General features: G+C 42.5%; 2 protein-coding genes across 8 annotated transcripts in view; both read right to left on the bottom strand.

Annotated features, from left to right (window-relative positions):
• PAPOLA (poly(A) polymerase alpha) overlaps window positions 1-3,223 on the bottom strand; it is a 63,740-nt gene extending 60,517 nt beyond the window's left edge. For 5 of the 6 annotated variants that reach the window (XM_007987775.3, XM_007987777.3, XM_007987778.3 and 2 more), the window contains exon 1: window positions 2,999-3,217. In XM_007987775.3, coding sequence (XP_007985966.1) covers window positions 2,999-3,006 — 8 coding nt within the window. In that variant the 5' untranslated portion in view covers window positions 3,007-3,217. Of the gene's footprint in view, window positions 1-2,998 lie in introns of all 6 variants that reach the window. The other variant, XM_007987776.2, reaches the window with a different exon arrangement.
• Window positions 3,224-15,186: 11,963 nt separating this feature from the next.
• AK7 (adenylate kinase 7) overlaps window positions 15,187-21,333 on the bottom strand; it is a 100,600-nt gene continuing 94,453 nt past the window's right edge. For both annotated transcript variants that reach the window (XM_007987770.3, XM_007987771.3), the window contains 2 exons: window positions 18,270-18,428; window positions 15,187-17,023 (listed from right to left, as the gene is read on the bottom strand). In XM_007987770.3, coding sequence (XP_007985961.1) covers window positions 16,985-17,023; window positions 18,270-18,428 — 198 coding nt within the window. In that variant the 3' untranslated portion in view covers window positions 15,187-16,984. The remainder of the gene's footprint in view (window positions 17,024-18,269; window positions 18,429-21,333) is intronic.

Raw genomic sequence — 21,333 nt, 5'->3', positions numbered from 1 at the left:
GAGCAGCACCCGCAAATATTTGAGAGGAAAGCTATTGTCTCACCTAAGTCTTGCAGTAACTCTTTTTGGTAACTTCGACAACATTCTATGCATGAAGCATAAATGTTACTGATACTGGTTACTCTTACTTTACACCTTTTTATCATACGTCTGATACTCAGAACTGAGCTGATGCCAAAAATATCTGACCAACACAGAGTAGGGCAGAAATACATCTAATTTCCACAAGGGCATCACACTTTTTGTTAATGCCATGGTTCTCAACCAGATTTTGCACCCCAGGGTACATCTGGCAATACGTGGAGACATTTTTGGTTGTCATTACTGGGGAAATGGAGGGGTGGAGCTCCTGGAATCCAGTAGGTAGAAGGCCAAGGATGTTGTTAAACAAACTACAATATATAGGACAGGCACCTGCAAGGAATGAATCTGGCATAAATGTCAATAATGACTAGGTGAGAAACTCTGTTTAATGGATCCAAAGACTATCAAAACTTTCAGAAGCTTTACCACCATAGCTCTTAAATCAGACTATAATCTTTTCAAAAGTATGTTTGTAGCTACATATGAAATTTAGACAAAATATGGACACTTATCAAAATGTTCTATAACATCCTAAAATTCGATAATTTTGATTTAAATTCATTCTGACAACTCACCTAGGGTCCATTCCCCAAAGCCACTCACCCATCCAAATTTAACATTAGGACAGGTGTACCAAAAATGAAGTCAAACACAATATAGTGGGGAAACCACAATCCAACACATCAAAAAAACAAAATTTATGACAGTGTGACAGCAGTACATGAAAAACCAAGCAAATTCATGAGGAAGAAGCCCTGTATTTCTTTAATTCTTTGGTCTCTCTACTGTTCGCTATAGTAATTATGGTATACTTAGTTTCTGAGTCTCGCTTTGTCGCCCAGGCTGGAACGAAGTGGCATGATCAAGGCTCACTGCAGCCTTGGTCTCCTGGGGCTCAAGCAATCCTCCCACCTTAACCTCCCAAGTAACTGGGATTACAGGCATGAGCCTAATTTATGTGTTTTTTGTAGAGATTAAGTTTCGCTATGCTGCCCAGGCTGATCTCAAACTCCTGGTCTCAAGCGATTTACCTGCCTGGGCCTCCCAAAGTGCTGGGATTACAGGCGTGAGCCACCGCACCTGGCCCCGTCTTCCATTTTACACACTTCAACGAACTCACGAAGAATTTGAAATACCTAAGGTCTTTCACAGAAATGTATACCTTCCCTCTTCAAAGAATATTGGGGGAAAGTAGGTATAAAAGTACTTTTAATTCCTAGAAATAAGACACAAAATTACTTAATGTTATTTCTTCATTGAAGCCTTTTAAGGTGTACATCTATCATTTTTAATGCTGGTATGATTATAAGAAAAAGAAGTCCCTTTTCAAAGACAGCAAAATGTTAACTGTTCATAACGCCGTCATCACATGACATCACTGCAAACATTTATTTCCTATTGAACAGAGAACCACCACAAAAATCTTGCTTAGACTCAGTTCTCCTAGGGTCTCTTATCATTCCATGAAAGGGAAAAAAATCGATAAACAGAAACCATGCAGATTCCAAGATTTTAGACATGTATAGCTAACTAAGTCTAACAAACGTTTTCATCACAGAAGTAATGTGATAAATTTCCTAATAACATAAGGGGGTGGGTGGGAGCCTTGAAAAATTATTTTAAAATACATAAATTTCGATAGAAGTCATGAGGGTCTGTGTCAAAGTTAAAGTCTCACCTGTAAAGAAACACATCGACACACACACATATAATTGTAAACTACAATCGGTGATTATGTGCAAAAGAAATTATCCTTACTTAAAAAAAAAAACAGACCTGAGTTACTACATTCGATGTCTAGAAACCACAAAAATCTTTATCCTGAATTTAACCAAAACTTCGAGTGTCAATTACATGTTGCGTTTTGAGGCTAAGATGAAGAAAACTCGGTCCCTGGTCTCAAAGAGGCACTCTTACGCTTCAATCTTCAAAAATGGAAAAATGCGGTCTCACTATTTAGGCCTCTACAATGCTGTATATTCGCAGGAAAAAAAAAAAATCCGTAATCTACTTGCAATGAGCTGCCAAATTATATCTCAATATCAGAAAGGGGGAGGGGAGGAAAAAAACTTTTTAAAAATCCTCTAAGAAAAGAAAAACGCGTAGTGGGATTAGAAAGCATACAGACTAGCTTTAAGCCTTACAACCAGGAAAAAAAAAAAAAAAAAAGTATCACCATAAAGAAGGAAGCAGAATGAAACCCGGTTACCCCTTCAAAACAAAACAGGGAAAGCAATACATAAGTCGTTTCGGAGGAGGGTACCCTGGGAAGTGCCCCCTTCTCCGACCGACCGTGAATGCTAGGGAGGACTGGGGCGGAGGTGGAGGCAGGGGGACTCAACCCTCAAAGCTGGGCTTTTAACTCGTGCTCCTACATTCAGACAAGGTCAGTGGAAAGGAGCTAACTCTGGCGCACAACACAGGCATCTGGAAATGGAAGAGAGTGAGCAAGCTGAGGCAGACCACGAACAGAAAAGCAACATCGAATGGGCCCGAGGGGCGCCGAGAGCGAGCCCGAACCCCAAGTGCTGATCCCGCGTGGAGCAGGGTCTCGGTTCCCCGCCGCCAGGCAATGTTTTGTTTTGGGGTTGTTTTGGTTTTCTTTGTGGACGGGGCGGAGAAGCTGGAGTGGCCGGGCTAGTTAGAGGTTCCTCCAGCTCTTCCGGAAGGGGAAGGCCCCCGGCCCGACGGCAGCTGACCCAGCCAGGAAGGGTCGGGGGACGCGGGAACCAGCACACGGGAGAAGTGCGGCGGCGAGCGGACAAGGAAACAGGAAGGTCCCCAGTCCTGCCTGCCTCCTACCGGGGGGAGGGTCGGGCTCGCGTGCCACCCTCTCCGCCTACCCCTTCCCCTTCCCGGACGCCCCCCAAGGCCCAGCCGGCGAGCGAAAGAAAACAGAATACAAATTACTTACAACGGCATCGTCTCCTGCGCCGGCACCGCCCAGTCACTTCCCCCCCGCAACCGCCGCCGCTGCCGCCCTGGGCATGATCCACTGAGGCGGGAGGGAGGGGGGGGCCTGCCTCAGCCCTGGGTCCAACCCCTCTCCCGCACCGCTCCCGCCGCTTTAAGCGCTTCTCCTCCTTCCCCTTCGTCCTAACATGGCGCCCGAGCGCTACCACAGCAACGTTCTAGAACTGCTGACGCCACCACGCACGCCGTGCGCGCGCCTGCGCACCAGCGCCGCCCACCGCGAAGCCTCACGGGAAGCGGAGTTCTTACGGCCGCCGGCGGCGCGGCAATTACCACGCCGGTCTTCTCGTGCTTAGTTGTGGGTGTCAGATGGTGGAAGGGAACGGTCAGGGAGGCTCCGGGAGGTGAGTTGTGCCTTGGGCAGGGACGCTCTCATGGGCAATGCGGCGTGGACGGCGCAAGGAAGAACCCGGAGAGATCCCAAGCCCACGAGGCGCCGCTTCCGGCGCATTGTGAGGTCCCACCTTTCCCGCCGCCTGAGGTCGCGGCGGCTGCTCTTTCCTGGAGCGGCGTCCCTGAAGGCGCTGCCAGGGGGCTGAGGCACCCACGCGTGCACCGTGTGTACCCCACCGCGCGGCGCTTAGAACGACTCGCAGGAGTCGCTGCCTTGGGTTGGAACCGGTTAGTCAGCCGCTTAGTACTCGACTGCAGAGTAACAAGTACTTTACCGGGCAGCGGTGCCGGCCGCGTGTGATACGGCGAGAGGTCTTATCACAGAACCGACGAAAACATGTCCCCAGTACTCCGTTTCCCTCCCAGACTGCGTCCCACCCAGTGGACCCAGATGGAGCTTTCCGTCTGTTTTAACACCTGATGCCTGACCCAGGCGCTGAAATATTTGTTGAGCTAATAAATGTGTAGGTTAGGACTGTGAGGACAGTCCCCGAATACAGGAACACGGGCTGATTTTACTTTTGAACAAATGATGCACTGGAACTTCCTGACAGAGCTGACCTGTTTTATAGGAACATCAATGGCAGTCACCGCTGGCATTTTGGCAAAGGCTGTCTTGGTCATAATTTTCCCTTGACTGTGTTTCCAGTCCGTAATCTATCTCGGGTGGGACCTGGAAGTCTACATTGTCGCGACCTCTCGGCAAAAGTGTGAGAAAGTGTTTGAGGCAGAGCCTCCTCTCTCATATGCCCTCCATCTGCGAATTAGAACGAATTATAAGTTCTACGGTGTCACATAGGGGGTTACTGGAGAGGAGGAGGGAAAGAATCAAATACAAGACGCTGCATTAACCAAAGTTTTAAACTCTAAATGTAATACGCATTTGTGAGTCGTCAGGAAGTTTCACAAAGGCTTACCCCTTTTTCACAGAATGTCTAGTAGGACTAGTGACTCCGAGTGGGAACAGGACCTGTCCTTAAACCTGCCCTGTGCATTAGGGTAGCCCCTTGGCCACTTAGGGCCAATGAGCACTTGAAATGAGGCTAGTTCGTTTAGGATGCACTGGAAGTGCAAAATACGCACGGATGTCAGTTCGAGGAATGTGAAATACCTCTCTGATCACTTTTTGTATTGATTGCACATTGAAATATTTTGGATATATTGCAGTAAAGAAAATGTAAGCCGGGCACGGTGCCTCACACCTGTGATCCAGCACTTTAGGAGGCTGAGGTGGGAGGATCGCTTGAGCAGGAGTTGGAGACCAGCCTGGGCAATATAGGGAAACTCCTGTCTCTACAAAAAGTTAAAAAAAAGTTAGCTGGGCATGGTGGTACGTGCCTGTGGTCCCAGTTACTCCGAAGGCGCAGGTAGGAGGATTGCTGGAGTGGGAGATGGAGGCTGCCGTGAGTCGTCATCTCACTGCTGCACTCCAGCCTGCGTGACACAACGAGACCCTGTCTCAAAAAATATATATATATACTATTAAAATTAATTTTACCTGTTTTTTTAAATGTGATCACTAGGAAATTTTAAGTTATATATGTGGCCTTCGTTTGCATTAAATAGTACTTATCTGGAAACAGACTTATGTTTGATTCTCATTTCTTCCACTTAGTCTCTTTTCCTTTTGTCATCAAGGTGGCTTTGGCTAGGGACCCAGCAGCATAGTTGTCCCTAAAAGACTGAAAATCTGAGATCCAGAAAATTCAATAATGTATTAAGGCTGTGGACTTAAAAGCTGCTTATAAAGATATGCCCTGGGGCCTGGCACAGTGGCTCATCCACACCTGTAATCCCAACTCTTTGGGAGGCAGAGGATTCCTTGAACTCAGGAGTTCTAGACTACCCTGGGCAACATGGCAAGACCTTGTCTCTACTAAAAAAAAAAAAGAAAAATCAAAAAAGTTAGCTGGGCTTGGTGGCACACACCTGTAGTCCCCGTTACTTGGGAGGCTGATATTGGGAGGATCACCTGAGGCAAGGAAGTCGAGACTGCAGTGATCCCTGATCATGCCACTGCACTCTAGCTTGGCAACAGAGCAAAACCTTGTCCAAAAAAAAAAAAAAAATGCACTAATGATGTACTTTATGAATAAAAGAATGGGACTTTTTCAGCTTATGTTGTCCTCTGCCAGGCATCTCAAGGCAGTGAAGAGAGGGACGCTAAACATCCATGCTTTTGGTCTATAATTGCTTCAAACTATTTTTGTTTCAGCCTTCCATAGAATGAGGCCGCTAGATAGCCAGCTGATGAATATTTAGTACCTAGAATGTGCTAGATACCAGGCTACTTGCTTAAGACATTTAAAAGGAACAATATCGAGGGTTGAGGATGGAGTCAAGGTAGACTTCATGTAAGAGAGGTCACTTCAGACATGTCCTGATATGTTAGGGTTTGGTAAGTGGACAGAAGGAATAGAAGGGCATCTCAGGTAAAGAGAACAATTTTTAAAAATAAAATGAGGCTGGGCGTGGTGGCTCACGCCTGTAATCCCAGCACTTTGGGAGGCCGAGGCGGGAAGATCACTCAAGGTCAGGAGTTGGAGACCAGCCTGACAAACATGGTGAAACCCCATCTCTACTAAAAATACAAAAAATTAACTGGGCATAGTGGCGGGTGCCTGTAATCCCAGCTACTTGAAAGCTGAGGCAGGAGAATCACTTGAACCCAGGAGGCGGAGGTTGCAGTGGACCGAAATTGTACCATTGCCCTCCAGCCTGGGCAACAAGACCAAAACTCCATCTCAAAAAATAATAATAATAAAAATTTAAAAGTACAAATAATTTATTTGGAGAAAGGGAGACTTTTGAAGTGACTAAACCACAAAATATTTAGTGAGGAGTGGTGAAAATAAAGCTGGAAAGTGAGAGGCAGAAGAAAAGGGGCATAGTGGTACACACCTGTAGTCCTCTATTCCAGAGGCTGAGGTGGGAGAATCATCTGAGCCTGGGAAGTCAAGGCTGTAGTGAGCCAAGATCATGCCACTGCGCTCCAGCCTGGGTGACAGAATGAGACCATGTCTCATAATAAAGGGAGTAGGGGGAGATGGGACAGCATATAATGACTCCATAAATAGACAAGGGAATTATAGATTATGATAAGAGGCATTAATAAACCAGGCATTAGAGTTGTGGTCGAGGCCAACTTCAGATAGAGAAGGATTTCAGAGGAACTGACTTTTGAGCTGAGACCTGAAGTTAATTCTGAGAGATGTAAAATTTTTCTTTTTGTGAATGGAGGAGCCATTGAAAGTTTTAAAACAGGAGTGAGGTTACATTGATATTTTTGGAAAGAAAACTGAAAGTGTAAGGAATGAATTTGAACTAGGAGAGGGAAGATGGGTGAGGTAGCTCTTGCAATCATTCAGATGAGAAATGAAGTTTGAAATAAGGAAGAGAAGAAGGGAGCAATTTGAGAAAGATTTAGAAGGCATAGCTAATTCTGGATGTGAGAGGTGATGGAGAGGAAGAAGACCAAAGAGATTTCAGAGGTTCTGGGTGGGGGCGGGTGACAATGATTGGAGCTACTGATAAATGAAATAGGAAATAGAGGAGTATAACTGATAAATGAAATAGGAAATAGAGGAGTATAGGTAAGTGGATGAGATTGAGAGAGTAGTAGCTATGTGTTGATTTTGAACTACCTGTGGGACATTCAGAAATGTCTATGAGGCAGTTGAAAATATGCTTCCGGAGCTAAGAGGAGAAATTTGAGCTGGAAACATTATAAACTCTAAAAACAAGAATCATGGCTTGGAATCATGTTTTGGCTCTGGAAGGACCTTATATACACCCAGCGACTACTCCAACTCAAATTTCATGAATGAGTAATGAGCTAGATGCTCACAGATCCTATTTAGGACCCAGTTAAGAATAAAACTCTAGCCAAGGAAAGTGAAGAGTAAGATAAGACCAATTAATAGTATATTGGTACCAGTCTACTGTTACCCTTGCCTTGCTTGTCCTGAGTCCTGCCCACACCTCCCTCCAGCTGCTGCTGGTCTCCATGACTATTGCCCCATCACCTAGTGCCTGTTTTCTTCTGGCTGCAGAGAAGGGGGAAGATGTGTTCTACTGGAATTTTAAGTATAGTAGTCTCTCTCTGCCCCCAGGGGATACCTTCAAAGAGTCACAGCACATGCCTGAAACAGGGTAGTGCCAAACCCTGTATTTACTATGTTTTTTCCTACACATATATACCTATGATAAAGTTTAATTTATAAATTAGGCACAGTGAGAGGTAAACAGCAACAATAATAAAATACAACAATTAGAACAATATACCAGCATGACTACTCTTGCACTTTGGGGCCATTATTAAGTAAAGTAAGAGTGACTTGAACACAAGCACTGTAATATTGGACAGTTGATCTGATCATGGAGAGGGCTGCTCTAAGTGACTAACTGGCGGGCAGTGTATACAGTGTGGAAACACCAGACAAAGGGATGATTCATGTCCACCTGAGCAAGAAGGCGCAAGATTTTATGACACTACTCAGAGTGTGGTATGGAATTTTAAACTTATGAGTTGTTTATTTCTAACATTTTTCATTTACTATTTTCAGACCACAGTTGACCATAGGTAACCAAAACAGGAAAGAGAAACCCCAGTTAAGGGGGAACTACTGTATCATTCGGATTGCATTTTCCACAGAACAATGTCATAAATAGTGGAAAGAATTTCAAAACTGGTTCCCAGAGGCCCCCAGTGCATTCAAACAAACAAAAAATACATGAAAATGTTTTTGAGAGCAGAAACTCTTCATATAGAGGGAACTACATGAATTGTGTTTTATTGTCATTTAGGAGTAGTCATAGGAGATACTGTGTGACACAGAGATTTTTATCCCAGTAATGAACTCTGATGATCCACTAGGCCAATACTTTTCAAAAAATTAAAGACCAGACTTATTAATTACTAAAATAAAATAATAATATAAGCATTTTTATCCCATGAGTACTATACTCTTGAGCAGTCCTTTCATTAAATTCATATCCCCTTTTATTTTATATATTTATTTTTTGAGACAAAGTCTTACATTCTGTCACCCAGGCTAGAGTGCAGTGCTGTGATTATAGCTCATTGTAGCCTCCCTCTCCCAGGCTCAACTGATCCTCCTGCCCCAGCCTCCCAGGTCGCTGGGACTACAGATGCATGCTACCACGCCCAGCTAATTTTTATTTTATTTTATTTTTAGTGCAGATGAGGTCCCAGCTACGTCACCGGGCTGGTCAGGAATCCCTGGCCTCAGGCAATTCTCCTGCCTCGCCCTCCAGCAGTTCTCCTGCCTCGCCCTCCCAAAGTGCTGGAATCACAGGAATGAGCCACCACATCCAGCCACTTTATTATTTTGACTTTCACATTTAATTCTATGCTCCACTTCAAAATAATTTTGTGTGCAGTATGAGATAGAGAACAAGACTTGGCTTTGTTTTTAATATGTGATTCTCTAGTTGATGGCCATGCACCATTTATTTAAAAGATCATACTTTCCTATCGAATTGCCATGGCACCTTTGCTGTAAGTCAGGTGACTATAAATGTGTGGGTCCATTTCTGGGTTCCTGATTCTGCTCCATTGATGTATGTGTTTGTTCTAATCACTGTAGCTTTGTAATAAGTCTTGATATCTGGAGAGTTTAAGTCCTCTAGGTTTGTTCTTCAAAATTGTTTTGATTATTCTAGGTCCTTTGCATTGCTATATACATTTTAGAACCAGATTACTGATTTTATTTTCTTTTCTTCTTTTTCTTTTCTTTCTTTTTTTTTTTTTTTTTTTTTTTTGAGACAGAATTTTGCTCTTGTTGCTCCAGGCTGGAGTGCAATGGCGTGATCTCAGCTCACTGCAATCTCCACCTCCCGGGTTCGAGCAATTCTCCTGCCTCAGCCTCCCGAGTAGCTGGGATTACAGGCATGCACCACCACACCCAGCTAATTTTGTATTTTTAGCAGAGATGGGGTTTCTCCATGTTGGTCAGGCAGGTCTCGAACTCCCCACCTCAGGTGATCCGCCTGTCTCGGCCTCCCGAAGTGCTGGGATTACAGGCATGAGCCACCGCACCCGACCCAGATTACTGATTTTCATCCCCCAAAAAACAAAGTTAGAAGGAAGCAAGCAAAGAGGGAGGGACAGAGGGAGGGAGGAAGGGAGGGAGGGAGGGAAGGAGGGAAGGAAGGAAGGAAGGAAGGAAGGAAGGAAGGAAGGAAGGAAGGAAGGAAGGAAGGGAAGGAAGGAGAAAGATACTGGGATTCTCATTGGAGTTACATTGATTCTATAAATCATTTTTGGGGAAGAATTGAAGTATTAACAATATTGGGTTTTATAAAGTATTAATATGGTCTGTCCCGTCATTTCTCCATTTATTTCATGTTTAATTACTATCAGTAATGTTTTGTAATTTTCCGTAAAGGTCTTACACATCTTCCTTAGGTTACCCCTACCTGTTTTATTGTAAATGATACCAGCTTGCTATGATTTGAATATTTGTCCCCTCCAAAACTTATATTTAAATTTAACCCCCAATGTGGCAGTATGAAGAGGTGGGACCCTTAAGAGATGTTTGGGTGATGTGGGCCCTGTCCTCATACATGCATTAACCCATTCATAGATTAATGGAGTCATGGGTTAATGGATTAATGGATGGTAGTGTTGGAAGGATGAGAAGCACAGAGACTCCAGATACGTTTTGAAAGTTGAGCCAATCTAATACATTGATGTATTGGATGGGGGGTAAGAGAAAAGAGCCGGCACAGTGGCTCACGCCTGTAATCCCAGGACTTTGGAAGGCTGAGGCAGGTGGATCACCTGAGGTCAGGAGTTTGAGACCAGCCTGGCCAACATGGCAAAACCCCGTCTCTACTAAAAATACAAAAATTAGCCAGGTGTGGTGGCAGGCACCTGTAATCCCAGCTACTCAGGAGGCTGAGGCAGGAGAATCACTTGAACCCAGGAGACAGAGGTTGCAGTGAGCCAAGATTGAGCCACTCCATCTAAAAAAAAAAAAAAGAAAGAAAAAAGAGAGAGAAAGAAAAGGAAAAGAATCAAGAATGACTCCAAGGTTTTGGGCCTGAGCAACTGGAAGGATGGGGTTGCCAATAACTGAGGTGGGAAGATGGGGGAGCAGCAGGTAGAGGGAAGGGAGGACAGGGATCAGGAATCAGCGTTGGCCATGTTAAAGTTTAGCATGCCTATGAGACATTCAGATGGAGGGAAGAAAGTGTTTCAAGGAGGAAATGATAAAATGTGTCAGATGTTCAGAGACACCCAGTAAGATGAGGCCTGAGAATTACCAATTGGATTTGGAAATATGGAGCTGGCTAGTAACCTTGCTATATTGGGACCATAGCTGGAGGAGGATGTGGAGGTGTGGGAAGGTTTTTGCATTTTAATTTGGTTTTGTCTTGTTTTGAAGTACGGAAGCTAGTACCTCGTGTTTAAAGCTTGGCATGATGATCCAGAAGTAAGAGAAAAATTAAGCTACAAGAGAGAGCAGACAATTTTAAGAGTTGAATGTGATTATGTGAGGAGGGACAGGAGTGAGGGCAGAAGTCGAGGGCTGACCTCAGACGGGAGCACACACAGTTCTCTGTAGCAGATGGGAAGGCAGAGATAGGTTTGTAGTGGGAGAATGTAGAAGCTCTCTTTTATTCTTTTTTTTCTTTTACTGGTTCCATGCCCCATGAAGACAAAGAAGCTCTCTTTTGATGGCTTGTTTTTTGATTTGATTTGCTTTTTGTTTTAGTTTTCAGTAAACCAGGAAGCAAGGTCGTGAAATGAAGGCATGAAAATGTAACTATTATAAAGACTAATAATTTCAAACTGTGGAAAATTTATTCTTTTTATTGAGATTTTTTATTAAAATATAAGGGTCAAAAATAGTATAGAGTGCAGCCATGAAAAATAAATCATGCCTTTTGCAGCAGCATGGATGCAGCTCGGGGCCATTATCCTATGCTAATTAACATTGGGTACTCGTGGACATAGAGATGGCAACAATAGACCCTGTAGACTACTAGAGGTGGGAGGAAAGGTGGGGACAAGGGTTGAAAAACTAACTATTGGGTACTATGCTCACCACCTGAGTGATGGGGTCGTTTGTGTCCCAAACTTGAGCATCACACAATATACCCATGTAACAAACCTGCACATGTTACCCGCTGAATCTAAAATAAAAGGTGAAATTATTTTAAAAAAAAATAGTTTCCAAAAATAGTGCAGTGAAACAAAACCAAAAATAGGTAAATTAAACTTCCTCAAAATTAAAACCTTTTGTGTCTTAAAAGGCACTCTCAACAGAATGAAAAGACCCATGGAATGGGGGAAATCTTTGCAAATCATACGTTTGACATGGGTCTTGTATCCATAACATGTAAAGAACTCTTACAATTCAACAACAAAAAGACAACCCAAATAAAAAGTGAGCAAAGGGCTTGAATATACAGGCACACCTCATTTTATTGTCCTTTACTTTACTGCACTTTGCAGATACCATTTTCTACAAATTGAAGGTTTTTGCAACCCTGCATCAAGCAAGTCTATCAGCACCATTTTTCCAACAGCATGTGGTCATTTCATATCTTTGTGTCATATTTTGATAATTCTTGCACTATTTATAAGTTTATTATTATTATTCATTAGTGATTTTTTATGTCACTATTGTAATTGCTCTGGGGCACCACAAACCATTCCCATATAAGACAGCAAGTTTAATTGATAAATGTGTGTTCTGATTGCTCTACCAACCAGCCATTTTACCATCTCTGTCCCTCTTATTGGACCTACCTTTTCCCTGAGACACAACATTGAAATTAGACCAATTCATAACCCTACAATGGCCTTAACTATTCAAATGAAGACTCACAAGTCTCTCACTTTAAATTAAAAGGTAGAAATAATTAAGAGTAGTGAGGAAGGCATATTGAAAGCTGAGATAGACCAAAAGCTAGACTTCTTGTGCCAGTTAGCCAAGTTGTGAATGCAAAGGAAAAGTTCTTGAAGGAAATTAAAAGTGCTGCTCCAGTGAACACACAAATGATAAGAAAGTGAAACAGCTTTCTTGTTAATATGGAGAAAGTCTGAATGGTCTGGACAGAAGATCATACCAGCTACAACATTCCTTTAAGCCAAAGCCTAATCCAGAGCAAGGGCCTAACTCTATTTAATTCTGTGAAGGCTGAGAGCAGTGCAGAAGCTGTAGAAGAAAAGTTGAAGCTGGCAGAGGTTGGTTCATGAGGTTTAAGAAAAGAAGCCATCTCCATAACCTAAAAGTGCAAGGTGAAACTGATGTGCAAGCCGCAGCAAGTTACTCAGAAGATCTAGCTAAAATCATTTAAGAAGGTGGCTGCACTAAACATTTTCAACATAGCAAAAACAGCCTTATATTGGAAAAAGATGCCAGCTAGGACTCTCCTACCTTAAGAGCAGTCAATGCTCAGCTTCAAAGCTTCAAAAGACAGACTGACTTTCTTGTTAGAAACTAATGTAGCTGGTACCTTTAAGTTGAAGCCTATGTCTATTTACCATTCCCAAAATCTTGGGGCCCTGAAGAGTATAGCTAAATCTACTCTGCCTGTGCTCTCTTAAGGGAACAATGAAGTCTGGATGACAGCACATCTATTTACAGCATGGTTTACTGAAAATTTTTTTTAAAAGACAGAGTGTCAGTATGTTGCCCAGGCTGGAGTGTAGTAGCGATTCACAGGTGTGATCATTGCACATCACAGCCTCAAATTCCTGGGCTCAAGCAATCCCCTGCTTCAGCCACCTGACTTGCTGGGACTACAGGCATGAACTGCTGTGCAATGGCTTGGTTTAATGCATAGTTTAAGTCCACCGTTAAGAACTACTGCTCAGAAAGAAAAAAAAAAAAAACTGAGTCCTTTCAAAATATTGCTGCTCATTGACAATGCATGTAGTCACCCAAGAGCTCTGATGGAGATGTACAAAGAAATTAATGTTTTCGTGTTATTAACAAAACATTCTGCAGCCCATGAATCAAGGAGTAATTTCGACTTTCAAGCCTTATTATTTAAGAAATACATTTCATAAAGCTAAAGGTGGCGTGGATAGTGATTCCTCTGATGGATCTAGGCAAAGTAAATTGAAAATTTTCTAGAAAAGATTCACCATTCTATATGCCATTAAGAACATTTCAGATTCATGGGAGGAGGTCAAAATGACAACATTAACAGGAGTTTGAAAAAGGTTGATTCCAGCCCTCTTGAATGACTTTGAGGTGATTAAGACTTCAATGGATGAAGTAACTGCAGATGTGATGGAAATAGCAAGAGAAGTAGAATTAGAAGTGGAGACAAAAGATGTGACTGAATTGCTACAATCTCATGATAAAACATTAAACAGATGAGAAGTTGTTTCTTCTAGATGAGCAAAGACAGTGGTTTCTTAAGATGGAATCTACTAGTGATGCTGTGAACACTGTTGAAATGTACAACAGAGGATTTAGAACATTTAATAAACTTAATTGATAAAGCAGTATCAGAATTTGAGAGGATTGACTCAAATTTTGAAAAAATACTAATGTGGGTAAAATGCCATCAAACAACATGACATGCTACAGAGAAATTTTTCTTGAAAGGAAGAGTTCCGGTGATGTGGCAAACTTCATTGCTGTCTTTTTTTTTTTTTTTTTTTTTTTTGAGATGAAGTCTCACTCTGTCACCCAGGCTGAAGTGCAGTGGCACAATCTCAGCTCACTGCAACCTCCACCTCCTGGGTTCAAGTGATTTTCCTGCCTCGTCCTCCCAAGTAGCTGGGATTATAGGCACACGCCACCACGCCCGACTAATGTTTGTATTTTTAGTAGAGATGGGGCTTCACCATGTTGGCCAGGCTAGTCTCGAACTCCTGACCTGGGGTGATCCACCTGCCTCAACCTCCCAAAGTGCTGGGATTACAGGCATGAGCCTACTGCGCCCAGCCCATTGCCGTCTTATTTTAAGAAATTGCCACAGCTACCCCAACCTTCAGTAGCCACCACCCTGATCAGTCATCAGCCATCAGAATTGAGGCAAGACCCTCTAACAACAAAAAAATTACAACTCACTGAAGGCTCCAGTTATTGTTAACATTTTTTAGCAATAAAGGTTTTTGGTGTTTTTTTTTTTTTTTTTTTTTTTTTTGAGACAGAGTCTCGCTCTGTCACCCAGGCTGGAGTGCAGTGGCACGATCTCGGCTCGCTGCAAGCTCCACCTCCCGGGTTCATGCCATTCTCCTGCCTCAGCCTCCCGAGTAGCTGGGACTACAGGCGCCAGCTACAACGCCCGCCTAATTTTTTTGTATTTTTAGTAGAGACAGGGTTTCACCATGTTAGCCAGGATGGTCTCAATCTCCTGACTTTGTGATCCGCCCGCCTCAGTCTCCCAAAATGCTGGGATTACAGGCATGAAGCAATAAAGTATTTTTAAATTAAGATAGGTACGCTGTTTTTTAGACATAATGCTATTATTGCACAGTTAACAGATAGTGTAAAATATAGTGGAAAAATAACATATGCACTAGGAAACAAAAAAATTGGGGTGACTTGCTTTATTACAATATTAGCTTTATTGTGGGGGTCTGGAGCCAAACCCTCGATATCTATGAGGTATGCCTGTATATTTCTCCAGAGGAGACATCGAAATGGACAGCAAGTGCATTGAAAGATGCTTAGTCGGCCGGGCGCGGTGGCTCAAGCCTGTAATCCCAGCACTTTGGGAGGCCGAGACGGGCGGATCACGAGGTCAGGAGATCGAGACCATCCTGGCTAACACGGTGAAACCCCGTCTCTACTAAAAAATACAAAAAAATAGCCGGGCGAGGTGGCGGGCGCCTGTAGTCCCAGCTACTCGGGAGGCTGAGGCAGGAGAATGGCGTGAACCCGGGAGGCGGAGCTTGCAGTGAGCCGAGATCCGGTCACTGCACTCCAGCCCGGGCGACAGAGCAAGACTCCGTCTCAAAAAAAAAAAAAAAAAAAAAAGAAAGATGCTTAGTCACAATATGATGCCACATCACACCCACTATGATCACCATTAGAAACAATAAACAAAAACACAGAAAATAACAAGTGTTAGTGAGGATGCAGAATATTGGAATCCCTCATACACTGCTGGTGGGAATGTAAAATGGTGCAGCCACTGTGGAAAACAGTTGAGCATAGAATAAGTTGAGCATAGAATGACCACATGACAGCAGTTCCACTCCTAGGTATCTAGCCAACAGAACTGACAACCTGTGTTCAAATAAGAGCTTGCACACAAATGTTCATGCCAGTTATAGTCACAGTAGCCAAAAGGTGGAAACAACCCAAATGTCCACGAACAAATGAACAAGTAAACAAAATGTGGTATATCCATACAATGGAATAGTATTCAGCTATGAAAAGGAATGAAGTACTAATACATTGTATGACATAGATGAACCTTGAAAACATTTTGCTTAGTGAAAGAAGCCAAACATGAAAGACCACCCATTGTATGGTTTTATTTATAATAGGTAAATCCATAGACACAGAAAGCGGATTCCTGGTTGCCTGGAACTCAGGGGAGGGAATAATGGAGTGTGACTGCCTAATAGGTGCTGGGTTTCCATTTGGGGTGATGAGAAAGTTCTGGACTAGATAGTGGTGGCTGCAGATCATTGTGAATGAACTTAGTGCCACTGAATTATATGCTTTAAAATGGTGACAGTGGTCAATTTTATGTTACATGTATTTTACCACAAATAAAAAATCAGGCAGTTATATTAGGTTACATTATTTAAAGGGATAAAATACATATGCCGTTAAACCTAATTTCTCATTTAGGGTGATTTTAGGAATCTTACGGGATTTTTAGAACTGGAAAAGACCATAGGATTGATAACTTATGCCTATGTTATAAAGTGTGTTAAAAATATATAGCAACTTCTTACTTATCACAAAGATTGGAATTATCCTGTTATGCAAATTGCTCTGCCTAAAGGTTTACAGTTTTCTCTGATTCATTGTCTGGGATCCTGACCCTGAACTCAAAGCCACCTTTCCCTAGCCATTGCTTCATCAAAAAAAAAAAAAAGCAACCTTACAGACACCAATTTTGTCTGATTTACTGTGAGTCAAGAGGCATAAACCACTTCAGTTTATTTCCATTTCTAATAACATTGTTACTAGGGCAATAACAAGTCGTGTAAATTAGCCTACATGTTAGAATAATATATAGTCTACAATATATAGTCTGATTTTCTTCATGCTATAAATACCTATAAACATTAGTGTACAGAAGCGGTATATTTAGACCTGCTAACGAATAAAATGTTCAATCGGTATTTGTCTCATGAGCTATGCACAAATGTCTTTATCAATTTACATTTCAAATACAGTTTTAATGATGTAGTCATTCATGTCATATAGCTTTTAATAGGGATTCTAGTTTATAGAATATTTGTTTACAAAAAAAGAATTTTCTAAGAACTGGAAAAGCATTTTTCAAAGCAGTTTTTCAAAGTACAATAAGTGATCTGTGGTTCTGTAAAGGTAGATAATACTAGATCTTTAAAGTTTCACTGCGCTTCAGGATTATTCTTGAAGAGATATTCTGCCTACAATTGAAAAAAAGACAAGTCAGCAATTTGCAAGTTATTATTAGTCATGTATTTGTATTAGTAACAATTTAAAAATCATCCAGGGCCAGGCTCATGCCTATAATCCCAGCACTTTGGGAGGCCGAGGCCGGTGGATCACTTGAGGTCAGAAGTTCGAAAACAGCCTGGCCAACATGGTGAAACCCCATCTCTACTAAAATACAAAAAATTAGCTGGGTGTGGTGGTGGGCGCCTGTAATCCCAGCTACTCGGGAGGCTAAGGCAGGAGAATCGCTTGAACCCAGGAGGTGGCGGTTGCAGTGAGCCGAGATTGTGCCATTGCATTCCAGCCTGGGCAACAAGAGTGAAACTCTATCTTAAATAAATAAATAAATAAGTAAAAGTACATACATTTTTTACTTTCAAATGAATAATAAAAATCTTACATGGGTTTGACCAATGAGGGAAAAAAAATCTTATTATAAATGGTGAATGTATTAGAAGCTATTTCCCAAATAACCAGAAACATAATTTTGCTATCTCGACTGGTTTTCTGTTAAAATTCAGGCAGATTAGGCTGGGCGTGGTGGCTGTCACCTGTAATCCCAGCACTTTGGGAGGCCCAGGTGGGCGGATCACGAGGTCAGGATTCAAGACCAGCCTGACCAACATGGTGAAACCCCGTCTCTACTAAAAATACAAAAATTAGCCTGGGGTGGTGGTGCACACTTGTAATCGCAGGTACTCGGGAGGCTGAGGCAGGAGAATCGCTTGAGCCCGGGAGGCGGGGGTTGCAGTGAGCCGAGATCGTGCCACTGCACTTCAGCCTGTACGGCAGAGAGAAACTTCGTCTCAAAAAAAAAAAAAAAAAAAAAAAAGATTCAGGTAGATTTTGTTTTCTTTTATTTATTTATTTTTTTTTTTTTTTGAGACAGAGTCTCACTGTCTCGCCCAGGCTAGAGTGCAGTGGTGCGATCTCGGCTCACTGCAACCTCAGCCTTCGGGTTCAAGCGATTCTTCTGCCTCAGCTTCCTGAGTAGCTGGGACTACAGCGTGCGACACCATGCCCGGCTAATTTTTATTGTTGTTGTTGTTGTTGTATTTTTAGTAGAGACGGGTGGGGTTCACTATGTTGGCAGGGTGGTCTCTAATTCTTGACCACAAGTGATCCCCCGACCTTGGCCTCCCAAAGTGCTGAGATTACAGGTGTGAGCCACCGCACCCGACCTCAAACTGATCTTTTTTAAAAAATTAAATATTTTACCAGAAAATCAACAGGGTCTTCGGGTCGGACGTTGCAACATTCATTCAGGCCCTGAATAAGAGTTGGCATCACGTAGGTCATTAAATAGTTTCTCAGGGGAATTGATTGAGCCTCCAGTAATTCTCTTTCTTCTCTTTTCACTTCCTCTAGTCGTTTATTCTAAAATAGAACGTTTGGGGGCAAAGTAAATATATAGTGAGAAAGGGGAGAACACTCACACAGTTCACCTTAGAGTGCACTGAGACACTGCTAGAAATAGTCACCATCTATGATACAGATGGCATTTCCAATCAGCAGGGAAAAGACATAAATGGCGTTATAACAACTTAGTAATTTGGAAAATAATAAATTGGATCACTTCTTACACCAAAATAATGTCTAGTTGCCCAGATGAAGCAAAATAGAAAAAAAAAAAGAAAAAAAATGCCACTAGAAAGTCTGGAGGGCATTGGGATAGTGACGTGTGCAGTTCTTTGCTCAGCATACAGCCACCCTCTCTTGTGGGAGTCATAATTCCAGATTTCTTTTGAGAAATCTTTTGAGATTCAGGTAGATTTTGTTTTCTTTTACTTATTTATTTATTTATTTTTTGAGACAGAGTCTCACTGTCTCGCCCAGGCTAGAGTGCAGTGGTGCGATCTCGGCTCACTGCAACCTCAGCCTCCGGGTTCAAGTGGTTTAGTCTGAGTGGGATTTAAGCCCATCATCCAGCCACCTCCTGGCCATAGATTCTAATTAAGAATCGGCACAACATCAAAATTGGTTACAATTTACAATACCTAAATTGTAAACAGTACTAGTACAAATATATGACTAATAATAACTTGTAAACTGTTGACTTGTCTTTTTAAAAAATTCTAGTTAAAGATGAGCACATCAAGTGCCCTGCCATGCATGGTAGGTGCACCTAAGAATGAAGCCTCCCATGCAAGGCAGGACAGAGAGGGGGATCCTAAGTCCTTGGTGACATCATTTGAGCCACTATATCACGCCTTACCTGAAGCCAGCCCTACCCCTGGACTTTTCTGGTTTTCTTTATGGTGAAGTAATTTTGAGTTTGCTTTTATGTCACTTGCAAGATAAAGAGTCCTAGCTGATATTTGTTTGAAAGGAGGTCTTGGCAAGATTGCCAACCCAGAAATCAAAATGGGAAACAGGTAGATGTATTTGACTACATATAAACATGAAACTTTTGTGTGGTCAGAGAAAACATCATAAATAATGTTAAAAGATAAATGATGAATTGAGAAAAACTGCAACACATTATAAAAAAGATGTGATGAGGATATTACGTGATGCACACTACTTGCCAGGCGCCGTGCATAGTTTACATATATTAGCTCTTTAGTCACCTCAGTGACTGTATGAAGTAGGTACTATCATTATCCCCACTTTACAAATGGAGAAACTGAGACACAGAGAGGAGCCTGCACAAGGCCACATACCTACAGAGAGAGTGGAGTGGGATTTGAACTCTAGCAGCACGACTCGGGAGGCCAACTGGAGCCATTCCTGTTTCTATTGAACTAATTTATCAGGAGTTCTTTTTGCAAAATAATTAGAAAGAGACACACAGCCCAAACATGGGCAGAGAAAATATGCAACATGAGAAGAAACATAAATGTTTAACAAACATGGAAAAAGCTGTAAGATTAGTGATCAGAGAAATGAATATCAAAACAATGAGAACAGTTTTTATCAGCCTGACATGTGCGAACAAAATTGAGAAAGTAGGTTAGAGAAGGTGTAGGGAAATAACCACCTGTTAGATGATACATAAACTGGTTTACCATTGCTGGAGGGCAGTTTTAAAATATGTATCAAAACTTAAACCATGTCTAGTCTGACACAGCAAACTTTAGGAATTTAAGATTAATCAGGCACCCAAAATGTGTGCATTGGGCCTGCCTCCCTCCCTCCATCCCTCCCTTCTTTCTTCCTTTCTCCCTTCCTTCCATTTGTTGAGTGCCTGTTACATGCCAGGCACTATTCTAAGCATTGGATATATGGCAGTGAACAACATAGACATCGCTGTCCTCATGTAACTTAAGTTCTGTGCAGAGAAAAGGTAAGAAACAAGGTAAATACATAAACTGTAAAATAGGTAGAGTAAGTACAAAGAGGAAAATTAAAAAGTGTAAAAGGGGATGTGACAGGTTGTGGGAAGGGGTAGGCATTGAATTTTACAGAGACCAGGAAATGCCTCACTAGAAAGACGACTTCTGGTAAAGATGCCACGTGTCTGTGAGGCAGTGAGTCATGCAGATGACCATCATTGGTGCACTGTTTGAAACTGGGAAGTATCAGAAGCAGCCAGGTCACAAAGGACCTTGACCACAATGACAAGTTTGGACTTTTATCAAATTGTGATAATCGAGGGCCTGTGAGGAGCTGTAAGCAGAGAATGGCCATGGTGGGTCTGCAGTTTGGAAGGACCACCTGGCAGCTGCTTGGGAACAGGCTGGAGATGGACCAGGGTGGAGTTGGGAAGGACAGTGAGAAGGCACTGCATAATATGGGTGAGAAACACTGCCCCTAATCAGAATTAGAGAGCTGGGGACAGATTTGGGTGTCATTTTTGGTGATGGTGTTTGTTTTTTGAGACAGGGTTCAGGTTCCAGGTTGAAGTGCTGTGGCATCACCATAGCTCAATGCAGCCTCAGTCTCCCAGGCTCAAACAATCCTCCAGGCTTAAGCAATCCTCCCGCGTTAGCCTCCCTAGTAGTTGGGGCTACAGGCATGCCACTATGCCCAGCTAATTTTTATTTTTATTTTTAGTAGAGTCAAGGTCTTGCTATGTTGCCCAGGCTGTTCTTGAACACCTAAGCTCAAGTGATTCTCCAGCTTCACCCTCCCAAAGTGCTAGGATTACAGGTATGAACCACCATGCCCAGCCTAAGAGTGCTATTTTTGGAAGCAGAATTATTTGCTAGACTCAGTGATTTGGGGAATGAGGAGGGGTTGAATGAAGCTGACCACCTGGGTAATTACCCATTTACATGGGTAAATGGAGGAAAATAAAATAATGAGGTCAATGAATAGTAAAATGTTACACATTTACAGG

The sequence above is a fragment of the Chlorocebus sabaeus genome, chromosome 24, assembly GCF_047675955.1.
Source record: "Chlorocebus sabaeus isolate Y175 chromosome 24, mChlSab1.0.hap1, whole genome shotgun sequence".
Lineage (NCBI taxonomy): Eukaryota > Metazoa > Chordata > Mammalia > Primates > Cercopithecidae > Chlorocebus > Chlorocebus sabaeus.
The sequence above is the reverse complement of the archived record's forward strand: the minus strand, read 5'-3'. Positions and strand labels throughout refer to the sequence as shown.